General features: G+C 42.1%; 1 protein-coding gene across 3 annotated transcripts in view; it reads right to left on the bottom strand.

Annotated features, from left to right (window-relative positions):
- Nucleotides 1-409: 409 nt before the first annotated feature.
- The window catches only part of grik4 (glutamate receptor, ionotropic, kainate 4), a gene marked incomplete at its 5' end in the record, with an annotated part of 199,662 nt that continues 187,602 nt past the window's right edge, over nt 410-12,469 (bottom strand). Inside the window, 7 exons of one of the 3 annotated variants that reach the window (XM_080458998.1) lie at nt 410-1,213; nt 3,160-3,311; nt 3,401-3,529; nt 5,576-5,801; nt 6,507-6,672; nt 7,056-7,229; nt 9,555-9,664. In XM_080458998.1, the coding sequence (XP_080315124.1) occupies nt 827-1,213; nt 3,160-3,311; nt 3,401-3,529; nt 5,576-5,801; nt 6,507-6,672; nt 7,056-7,229; nt 9,555-9,664 (1,344 nt within the window). In that variant the 3' untranslated portion in view covers nt 410-826. Of the gene's footprint in view, nt 1,217-3,159; nt 3,312-3,400; nt 3,530-5,575; nt 5,802-6,506; nt 6,673-7,055; nt 7,230-9,554; nt 9,665-12,469 lie in introns of all 3 variants that reach the window. The other 2 variants (XM_080458999.1, XM_080459000.1) reach the window with 2 other exon arrangements.

Below are 12,469 nucleotides of genomic sequence, written 5' to 3'. Positions count from 1 at the left end.
AATCCCCTTTCAGTTCACTTCTCGGCCACGTTCCACTTCAGACATTAACCATTCAGTGAGCATTTGCCAACACCTCTGGACATGCATTGCTGTCTTTCAGAGAGACCAACAGTTAAAACATTTTTTAATAGAATATCACTACTATAAAAGAAGTCTGTATGTTTGATTTCTAGATTCGGTGGAGTTTGTTGTCTTCACAAGGCTGTGGTGCTTTCTTCAGCCACAAGGTAATACTTATGGTTTTTTGGCACTTTCAAAATAAACGGATTTGAAGGATGATCTTACGTAAGTCTTTTCATCTTTGCGGCTCTTCGGCTTCGATCGATGTTCAAACAGTAAATTGTCCGATAAAAAAAGGGACGTGTTGAAAGTGTTTTGTTTTTTTTTTGTTGTTTTTTTTTTAACAATAGAATAACAATATTGAGTACTGATAATCCAACAAAGGGCAGAAATAATTTAAAAAGGGGGAAAAAAAAGAAACGGCACAATGATAAATGACTGAAAATACTGCATAGTACAAATGCCCCGTAGCTGTTTTTGTCCGTCCTGTTTTACATGGTACAGAGGGCCAACAGGGACAGACCACAATGAGACAGACTCATCAGTTTTTCCTATGAGCAAGGAAAAAAAAAAAAAAAAAACGCACCCAAGGAGATTCCAAAAACTGACTGCTGGCGGTTGCCTCTAGGGCAAAACAAAGTCCACAACATTGTCCTGCCCTTCAAGAACGCGCTCCGAATGGCTGAATCAACTCTCCACATGATCCTTCATCCCTGGAAAGAAGGGTGGCTGCTGGGAAAGTCAGTCCGCTTGGAGTCGCCGGCCGTTATTCAGGTTCACTGCTATTTGTGGTCTTGTCCCACTCTATGCTCTCCTCGCTGTGCGTAGGAGACGGGAGGGCTCCGCTGGCCGCCCCGGGTCGCATCCTGAGTCCCTGGAAACGTCGGCACTCGGGGCAGATGCGAATGTGGCTGCAGCCCCGCGCCACCAGCGCGGCCTCCTGCGCCAGTCTGTGGGAGAGCGGCTCAGGAAGCCCGGTGCCGCCGCACAGTTTGCCGTTGCTCAGGCTGACGGCGGCTGCCCGCGCCCGCCGTTCCTCCAGGGGCAACGGCCGCGGCCTGAGCATGGACGCCGCCCGCCGACGCCTCACCTGCAGGCTGTCGCGACACAGGACGATGCCCTGGAGCTCCCGCAGCATCTCCTCACACACTGACTGCTGCAAGCACACACACGGGGAGAGAAAGAGAGGAGGGGAGAGGGGGATAAGAGAGGGAGAGAGAGGGAGAGAGGCCAGACAACTCACTGACTGACTGACTGACTGACTGGATCAGAACAGACTGACAGACGTCACACAAACACATTTACGGCGTTTTCATGGTTAGCGTAGCAAGCTGTGAACAGTCAGGACGCCACAGAAATAGGCTGGAGTGAGACCAATAAAAACACTGAGAGAACGAACAGAATTCATACGAAATGTCAGAACTTACATCTCACATCTCCTGGACTGATGATGGAGCGCTCTGCTGGGTATGTACAGAACGTTCACTTAAGTAATAACAATCAAACATGACACTGCAGCTTAACGAAGGACAGGAGAAGCTCATTATCAGTCCACACATGCTGCACACCAGCACACTGACAACTATATCAATACAGACAGGTACAGATTCACACGCACCCACGCGCACAGATGCAGGCGTACACAAGACACACACAGGGTCGACGAGTTAAGAGTGAAATGTGCGTCTGTGCAGCTCAATAAGAAGAAATCACATGAGTTGCTGTTTGACTTTCACATTCTGAATGTTTATTGAATTAAAGTCACAGTGTGGAGGCCAGACAGGTATAGAGTGTTTTTTTGTTTTTTTTAAAGGAATCACATCAGAAATTATTCACTGCCTGCATGCACATCCCTCTATGATCACTCATTTTCTGAGGAGGGTTTCACGGCTTTCTGTCTCAAATAGAGAACAGCACAGCTCTGAAATAGACGTTATCCTGCACCAAATAAAATTCTCATATTGTCGACGGGGTCCAGACGAAGCTACGTGTGTATGTGGAAAGATAAATTCAACCAACAGTTTTTAGGATTATAATGATCACACACAATCAGAGAAAACCACTTTCCACAGCGAAAACCTACTTTAAACGCTCGTTTTCTGTTGTAAAGTAGAAATATTTGATTTAAAAAAACAATTTTTATTTAGGTTTATCACATGGTTAAACTGGCCCTGTAGAGTCTCTTATTCCATTGGCCTTGACAGACTGAGACACAGTTTTTGCGTGACACAACAGGATATGAGTTATAGATAACTGAAAATGTTGCTGTTAAGTCTTATTTTTTTTGGGGAGTTTCAAGAAGTTGGTTTTAAAAGAGCTGGACAGATGTGTGCATTTACATAGAATCTAGAGTCAGAATTTATTAGTTACGCCCTCTGTCCTCAGCATCATCATAGGTCCATCTAAAGCTGGTATGAATGAAGTGTCTTTGTTTTCCTGCTTGTTCTCATGATCACAATGTACTACGGTACGAGTGCCCATGGCTCTTAAAGTGAATGAAAGATGACACTTATTGGTTCACTTGTTATTATTTACAAAACAGGTCGGGTATTGCTGTCGAGGATAAGTTTAACCCCTATGCACCTTTCACTACGATCACCCACTGTAAAATAAAACGAAAGTGCCCTATAAGTGGACTAATGTACTCGCACCTTGTGAAAATAGCGCCCAAAGCTTCTGACAAGAACATTAAGAGTGCAAATAACGTCCACAAAAAAAAAACGTGACCGAATTAAGGCAAAGAGAAAACAATCACAATAATCTAAAAGAGCAAGTGCCTATTGGCAGGACCCTGTGAATATATATTCTCCACCAATAAGCAAACCTAAATACATTCAATAATCCACAGTATGTGCATAATGTGCAGTGTGTGTGGACATTCCATTGCTGTGAATCAAAAAAAAAAGATACAGATACGCATGCGCTCAGTGAGAGGTTAAAGTGAGGTATATCTTTGGACTTGTGCTGATTATATATGAAAGGCTGGGCAGGGAAAGGCTGTGTGAAGACGCCCTGCGATACTTCCTGTCAGAGCTGTGCACTGTGGGTAAATCTAGACGCTCCACGAGGGGGGAGGTGCCAGGGAGGGGAGAGGGAGACAAAGCAGATGCAGGTTAGATAGCCCTCTCTCACCTCATTTCCTGGCGTCTGTCTTAACATCCACACAAACTCCAGCACGGCCATGAAGATAGCCACCAGCAGACCACACACCAGCACCACGAAGATACCGCCGATGTTCTCCATACCCAGACCTGAGGGGAGAGGGCCGGGGCAATGAGGGAAAAACAGAGGAAGTTTGTCGTGGACGATCAGATGAGATGAGTTCTGAGTGGAGACAAACCTTTGGCTCGATGATCCTCCTCCTTTGGACACTTGCCACCATCCCACCACTTCCTCTTGAGGATTTCCAAACGATTGTCCTCCTGCAGTTTGAGGATGGCGAGGTCGAACTCATCACGGTACACAGACCCTGCAGTGGAGGATAGAATAGAACATAATTATGTCATTAAAAAGCGGCTTAGATGAAAAAAAAAGAAAGAAAAAAGCCAAGGTTAGGAGAGTCGACACGCCACCGAAATGTTTAAAGTTTTGTCTGTTTTCTTAAACTCATATTAAAATGTAAATTATCAAGTGTAAATCATTTATTACATTTCAAATGGAATAATTGCTGAAGCATCAGATCTTATGGAATATTTTAATGTTTTGAGAGACTTGATAAGCAATATTAAAACAAAAAGGCTTGAGATATTTGTTTACAGGTAATAAATCTAAACTACAACATTTCAGATGAATTTTGTCTATGCCTGCCACTCGCTGTCGTCTAGTATCGCCCCCGTTTTGTGTGTGTGTGTGGTTTTTTTTGTTTTTTTTTTTTAGCAAAACCCCATCTGCTTTGACTGGCCAATTTATCGCAGTTTTTTTTCTTTGCAATTTTTTCAAAAATGGTTTATCAAATTGTTAACAAAAGTCATAGCACACTATTTCTAAATGTTCTGCACTTTTTTGTATACGTGCTTCCCATTTTTCCCAAAATCCCGTTCGCTTTGACCAGCACTTTTTTTGCAGAAACGGTTTACCGAATCATTAACAAAAGTCATAGCAGACGATTCCCGAATGTTCCCTACATTTTGATGTGGGACGTAGCAACGTGCCAGAAATCCGGTGGGAATAAAAGAAAAAACAAAAAAACTAAACGGGTGCCTTGTCTCTTAAAGAGGCAGGCACACAGAAAAATATCAAAGTATTACGGACTTAATACAATTTTGTGAACTTGTCTTCTGATTCTCTGTAGTAAACATATAAACTATCTCACTGCATTACATTACGCCCCAACAAAACTTTTCAGAAATCAGATATGGGAGGTTTCAGCCGTGGCGTAGTGTCACACCGGTCACACCACCCGGTGCGATTTGGAACGTCTCCCTCTAAAAGAAGAGCTTTCTAACCTTTAAACATCAAAGGAATAAAAAATTAATCTGTTTACTTTCAGGTGTATTTTTATTCCCTCGTCTGTGGTTTGTCTCAACGGGAGATCAAAGCGAAAGAAAACCGGGTGTTTATGCTCTGGAAGCGGCGCACGGATCGCACAGGAACACTTTCACATTCAACTGAAACAAAATTTTAAATTCCCTTTCTCTTGTCCTCGAATCTCCCGTCACAGCAGGGAAACAGCTGCTCAATTTAAGTCGGGCAGTAAGTCTGTCGGTTTCACACTTCTTGCATCATTTTGCCACACGATACCACCAGCTAATAGTTTGTCGTTGCTGAAGCTTTACTTCTCAAGCTCCATCTCCAATGTGCCTTTTATGGCATATCCCTTTACTTATGGCCCTGTTCCTCCTACTTAGCTACACTATAAGTTACACAGCGCGCTTAAATCAAGCCACCAGTTCTATCCTCTAATGCTCTTATTTTACACTGAACTGCATAAGTTAAACTGAATCAAGGGCAGGATAGATCCTCCTTTTATTTCTGATTTCTTGCATTCCTCATTGACAGGAAAAATCTTTTTAAAACAAGATAGAAGTAATCATATGTCTGTGATTCCCGGATTTATTAAAATTTTAAAGCAATAAAATTCTCAAGAATGTGCTTCTGCATGTTTTTACAATTGGCTTTCAATACCAGACAGCTTAGTGTTTTTGATGGTCCTCAGGAGATATAACAAATGTGTGAAATATTGGTGAATCTATTCTGTGTCCTGGTGGCCACGAGCCCGGATATGGGATCCAAGCTTTATTTCTCGGATGTTTAGTAGTTTTTGTATTTTTTTCTAAACTTAATAAACAGTCTAGGAGTCATGACTATGAAATGTACATATACCAAATCCTGTGAGTTGGCAAAAAGCAATAAAAGAAGCTATATATTTTATGACAATTTTTTCGTTTCGACAATCAAAAAAAACATTGTTTCCCTTGCAACAACATACTCTAATGTGAGATTGGAGAACAATCACTGGTAGGATTATAACTTTTTGCAGTGGGCAGATTGTTCCCCCTTATGTGGTAGCGCTCACCCAGTGGCATCCCGATGCCGTAGCCCTTGGTGTCCAGCAGTCCTCCGATCTGGGTCAGGTTGCAGTTTCTCTGGCGGTAGTACTCGTTCATGGTGCTTTCAAGCAGGTAAGCATAGTTGGAGTTGAGGACGCGTGCAATCCCCTCCTCGGTGCTCTTCACAAACACGCTGGGCTTCTTCGAGTGCATGAAGTTCCACATACGCTGGTACGTTTGGTAGCGAGAGTTCTGCAGTGACGGGACATAAAACATTGTCCATTTAGGAAATCAAGATTGGTTTTTGTTTGCCTTTCCTCTTTATTTTCTTGAAAGATGACTTCATTTAAACTCCGGAAACTACTCGGCTGTTAATTCCAAAAGGTTCTTCTTTTATCCCTTTGAGACGCTGAAGAACTTTAGAACACAAACTTCACTTAACATCCCCACCTGTCGTCTATTTTCTACTGGCCTGTCTTCCCTGAGTTATTCAAGGTCCAACGGAAGTAAAAGTGCCAAGAAATACAAGGATAATGTCTTTCTTCTCCTCTTCCATATCATCCCTCACTGTCTCGCTTTATTGTAACTGTGGCTTTCTCTGGTTCTCGTTGTCTTTTTCTCTCTCTCTGAGGTCAAATCTTGGGAAGATGAAAGAGGATAGTGTGGGACCTGGACAGTGCACCATCTCCCTGAGGAGAAGGATATTGAGTGGCTCTGGTGAAGAGCAGACAGGAAACAGATAAAACCTCTGGTCAGAGGAGGAGGACTGGAAGGACGGGAGGTGATGAAGGGGATAACATCACTGATGGCCCATTGATTTCATCGGGCTCCGGGATGAGTCTGTGCCTGTGTGTGTGTGTGTGTGTGTGTGTGTGTGTGTGTGTGTGTGTGTGTGTGTGTGTGCGATTGCAACATGTAAACAGTATATCATACAGAGTGATGTGCATAACCTCTGACCTGGAAGAAGGTCATGGTGGATCCACCGTGCATGGTGCCGTACTCAATCGCCGTCTGATCTGCCAGATCGTCCACCGACTCTATCGGCACCTCCATCCTCTGGACGGTGAGGAAGGCGGCCAGGTTGGCAGTGTAGGATGAGATGATGATTAATGTGAAGGCCCACCTGTGCAGCAAAAAAAAGGCAGAGGAGAGGAACATATGTATTCACCTAGAAACATATGTAAATGGGAAGGCTGATGTATGAAGACAGATTGTCTGCGGTGGAAGTGCAGGAGGATTCAAATAACTGCACACCTGAGAGCAGGAGACACGACGGGACTGTGAGAGCGTAGACGGATGAATGGGCGCAGATGGAGAGAGGTGACAATGGTTTAGACACAAAGACAGACATGCGGAGAAGGACTCACAGCCTCGTCTTAAAGAAGCTCACGCTGAGGATGAAATGCATGGAGACATGGAGCTTTACAGGATTGAATGCATAAAACATGTAAATGTGTAAATGCACATCTGTTGTGTGTGTGTGTGTGTCTTCAGGAAAACACTAACCACACTCCGCTAACACAACGTGTGGACAGAGCCCGGGGAGCGATGGTGGATCCTTGCTGCATGAAGCCTCCAACTGGGAACCAGAAACTGTTGCCAAGCGAGTATTGGTTGATCAGCAGGTTGCAGCGTCCCTTTAGACACGGGTGGGGGTTGTACCACTCGTAAGGCGTCAGTCTGGGGTAAAAACACAAGAGAGTCAAGAGGGATGAGAGGGAACTTTTGATTTGGTATTCTGATGAGAGCTAATCTCGAGAGAACAGGGTGAGAGAAACGGAGAGAGACGGATGAGCGAAGGACAAGGAGCAAAACAACTCAAACAATAGTCAACTGACAACAAAGTCTCCTTGGTTCTCTGGAGAGAAAACCAAGCTGAGTTTCACTCCCCATGAGCTGCCTGCTGAAACCATGGGAGTGAAGGTAGTGTGGCGTCTTTAAATGTTGTGGCATGGAAGAAAACTGTAACAACTCTGTTAGGAGCTGAAGTGAGACTGGACGATAACGACCCAACAATAGTGTTCATGTCAGGGGTCTGCAACTTTTACAGCCAAAAGAGCCATCGTTGTGATTTCTAAACGAATCAGATTCACCTGGAGCCGCAAAACACGTTGAACCTTTGAAATAAGACTTTGAAACAGAGCTTCAAAAGTTCAGTTTTGAAACTCAAACAAAAACTGTCGCTTGTTTTGCATTTATGGGAATGGAAACATTTAATTACATTTTCAGCTGTTTCTGTACCTGATATTATTGGTTTCATATTTATTTTCCACCATTTTTCAGACAATTTTGACATTTCAGAATAGAATAGAATAGAATAGTTAAAAATAAAAATATAAATACTTTATTAATCCTAAAGGGACGTTTTGTTAGCATTGCTCCACACAGAATAAATAGAAAGACAGTTGATACGCGCTAATTCTGATTATGTTTATTGCCTCGGTTATTGTGTAGTTATGAATAAGTAAATTATGTAATTAAATGTCTCAAACTCGCACTGTGAATGACCTCCCTAATGAGAATAATTGTATCTTACTCTTATCATGTTGAGTGAGAGAAAAGTGTTTCTAGATTGTTTATTGTATTTCCTCTCCAAATAAATTGTACATATCTGCTATTGTATACTGAATGTCAGTGTTCACAGCAGTGTTTCAAATGTTTATTTGACCATATTTTATGGCACTTTATCTAATCCAGGATTGGGAGGATCCACGCTGACTTAATGCAAGATACACTTCAGACAGTTTACTAGTCTGGCACAGAAAGACAGACACACACTCACATTCACACCCCAAACACGTGTTTTGGGACTGTGGGAGGAAACCAGAGTGCCTGGAGAAAACCACATGCATGCACAGGGAGAACATTCAAACTCCAAACAGGCCCTGCGTGATTCACGAACAGCAACTACTTAACCACGTGCGCTAACTTAGATAGTAGTTATTTTTGCTTGTCGACAGTAAACTTTATCATATTGAATCAGAACCCCTGAGTGCATCTCAGACATAAAAGGGCAAAGATGACAAAGCAGCAAAACCCGGACGAAACACACCAGAGAGGGAGACTTGAACAAACGTGTATTGAATGTGACAGGGAGAACTAGTTCCCCCATGGCTAAAAGAGGACCACTGATGACTGAGCACTTGCAAAGAAGCAACACATTCTTCATCCATATATTTTTTTTATGACAAGTACTTGAAAATGTCAGCATAAAAACAAAACACAGAATCAGCCTTAGAAATGTACTTTAAATGGTCACTTTACAGTTTTTTTCTCCCTTTTAGCTGAGTAGAGCATTTGAATCAGTATTTCTACTCATGTGAAGTACATTTGGAACACTGTGTGAACCTTAGGACTGGTGGTAGCGGTTGGGTGTTTGGGGTAAACATATGCTTTGTGAACTTGTGTATTAATGGTTTTGTATTGTCACTTACATTTTGCAGCAGGGAAATACATATTTGGTATGAGCTCCGTTTACCTTTGAAGTAGCATTTGTTCTTGGCCGGGAGTTTTAAAAAAATATATTTTTTTTAAGTTCAGTCCAGCAGTTAGGATTCCTTAACTTTAGGCTTGAGACATAATTGTGACTCAAACTCTGGTTGTAATTCCTCCCATGTAGAATGCATTTGGAACCAATCAGACACTGTTCTGTTGTTATATGTATATTATATGTAATATATGTCTGTAATCATAGCACAGAATAGTATATCTGGAACAGAGTGAACAATGTGTGCATTTTGCCACAGCTAATAAACATTAATGAAGCTGAGGTGCAGGTGTGTCAGTTCTCTCCCTGGGCAGCAGGTGGCACTGTGAGGCTGGAGACCCACCACTGGGAGGAGAACATCTCATTCAGTGTGATGCGGAGGATCAACTGCAGAGACTGATTAAAAGTGAGAGCGGATGTACCTGTGTACCTGTTTTCCTCTCAGTATGGGCCCCAAAAACAAATGTTGGTGCTTCACCCCCCCTCTCTGTCTGTATTGTACATGGAAGCTCTTTTACCTGGCCACCAGGAAGAGGACGCAGCTCACAGCCAAATAGGCCAGAAGCATGAAGAGCCAGACACCTGGGGAGAAGGGATCCAGGAAGGAGAAGTAACCTGGCCTCCGTCCCTGGAACACACACGCAAACAGAACAGAGCAGAAATTAAAGCTTCCCGAGAGACAACCATATGATTTCATAAAGGAGTCCTGTTAAAAAAGGGAGTCAAAGGGATTTACTTTTATTTAAAGATGTCACTAACCATAGTAAAAAAATCAGAGCTGAGAGTAATTATAAAACATTTTTGTGCTGATTTCATTGAACCGACCACATTTGATCTGTGTTAACCATCATCTACTGTTGCCTGTATAATTTGGAGGAGATGAAAACAGTGGCTGCGACAGTAAATAATGGGATTTCTCTGTGATATGCATAGATTTTCCTGTCCCAAACTGATAGCACTATAATTATTTGAATCACATTTGCATGTAAACATTGGGATCAACATTGTATGAAAGCGCAAAGTCAGTCTACCATGAATTGTCAATAGAGCTGTGTTCTGATCAAACAGCAGAGATAAGAGGGTTTATTTCCCAGATTTGACAAATGAAACAACAGAACAGCCTTTATTAAGTGGCAACTATTAAATTCTAATTGCTCCACTCTCTGATATCACATGAAACTGTGTTAGGTGTAGTGGTGAAGAATAATTAGAGGTCAAAATTATTAAAAGTATTGCAGACAAAAGCTATTGTTTGTACCTCCCACTAAGTTTCACACTGCAGAGAGAGAGAAAGGTCAAACAATCAACTACATCATTACAGCTAGATTAAACTGAAATGCATTTTCGCAACCTATGGTTGACTTCCAGTATGACTGGGAGTGCACAACGTCCCAGCTGGGAGGGGAGAAATGGGAGAAAGATTAATAGCTTCGGCTACAGCGAAAAGGCTGGCTGCATGGAAGCAGTTAGAGGCGGTTATGGATCAGTTTGGACTGGTAACTGGGAGATCAAGTGGCTGAGATACAGTTGGCAGCCAGTAGGCCAATGGGAATATAGGGGCTAATTCCTGGTGTTTCATTATCCAGCAGCTATTGTCCTCTAAATGAAACCAATTACTGATGAACCAGTGTCAGCACGGCCGTGTGTGCTTATTTATATGTGTGTTTGTTCATTTATGCACACGTTCAGCTTATAGCCCATCAGACTGAACGCCAGCGGGGGAATATTAGCCATTTACATCCAGAAGCACGTCCGCCATCTGTTAATGACTATGAAATGGAGGTGATGGTCTGGGGCCAGCAGGACAGCGAGAAAGTGAAGGTGATAAAAAAAAGTGAGCAGAAAAAAAAAAAAAACTATCCAAGCGTTGCGGTGGAAGGGACGCACAATGTCATGTGGTCGTGTATCCCTCCTCCTCCGTCTGTGTGTCAACAGGCAGCAGCAGCATGGAGCCCACCTGAACAACCCCAGATCACTTTTATGCAAACAAACCTCAATCAGGTACTCGTGAGAGACCTCACGCAGGCTAAGACACAGCAGGGATACATTTCTGAGGCCCTCTGAAATTCAATTTGCGGCAAGGAGGGTGAAATTATTTTGGTAGGAATTTGTTATGATAAACAAATCCTCATTTAGACCTGTGCAGAGATGGAAATTCATTAATGTGTTTGTAATCACTCGCATATTAGCGCGACGGAGGGAAATGGGAGAAAGCAGGGAATGAGAGTGAGATTTAATGCCATTCGGAGCAAAGATTCAAATCAGCCTGCCAGGTTTCATGAATGATGGTCTTTCTATGATGTGAAATGATGATAACTGTCTGGAAATAGAACAGGACGACGCTAAAACACACAGCGGTCACCTCAAAGGTGGATATTGTAGTAAGAGTCTCTGTTGACGATGACAAGGCTTAAATTGTACTGAACTACAAGTTTTGATTTTTACATGCTCTCAAGAAACAGTACAACTTCATCACTTAATTTGTCCTAAATTAAAAGTAAAAGTACTGTTGCTAAAAACACCTAAGTAAACATAATGGTATGGTTCCGATGAATGAAGCGAATGCAAGCACCTTTCTCCAAAATTACTCAACATATTTGTCATTTTTATTTTCATTCAAATGCATTGTCAACTGCGGACATTCAATGCAATTTACCTGTATAAAATATCTAGGCTATATTATTTATGTATTGAGAAAATAAAACATTAATTCATCTCAGACGTGTCAAAACAGAACATGTGTGACAGTACACATGCACAGATACACCTACTGTATATGTATACTCATACATATTCATATCCATCCATATATACACCTGTTGTTGATCATCTCTATGAACAATTTAATTAATATTTTATGAAAATATAATTAAACAAAATAATGATCTATATACAAGTAACCCCACACCTGTAGATACTTGTATGCATATGGGTCATACTTCTAGTTTAACATGCCTGGAAAGGAGTAGGAAGAGTTTAAACTTTGATTTTCAGCCATTTGAATATTGGATCATATGAGCTGCATTCAGAATCCGCAGTGTCTGTGAGAAGTACTTCCTCTCGTGGTGCCATGTGCCAGAGCAGAGCTGCCTAATTGTGGGAGGGCCTACCTTGATTTGGAAGTGACACTATATAGGGGTTGACTTCTGATTCGCTCTGTGTTGCACAAACTTTATAAAAATTGAAACAAGCCAAGGAGAGAGATGACAGACTGTCTTCACTTTTGGATCATCATTACCAGGTATCGGTACGTATGTTACTGTTGGAAAACTATTAGAACGGTAATTTAGCATAATATGACCCCTTTAATCCAACCCCTTCTCCAAAATTCAATAGTCACATTAATGATTCTCCTTCCGTAAAGCACATCTGTCAAACAAGCAGCACAGAAAAAAAATGACCCTCTGGTAATCAAATGTTGTTGTAAAAATAA

The sequence above is a fragment of the Lipophrys pholis genome, assembly GCF_963383615.2.
Source record: "Lipophrys pholis genome assembly, chromosome: 3".
Lineage (NCBI taxonomy): Eukaryota > Metazoa > Chordata > Actinopteri > Blenniiformes > Blenniidae > Lipophrys > Lipophrys pholis.
Note: the sequence above shows the minus strand (reverse complement) of the source record. Positions and strands in the feature narration are given on the sequence as shown.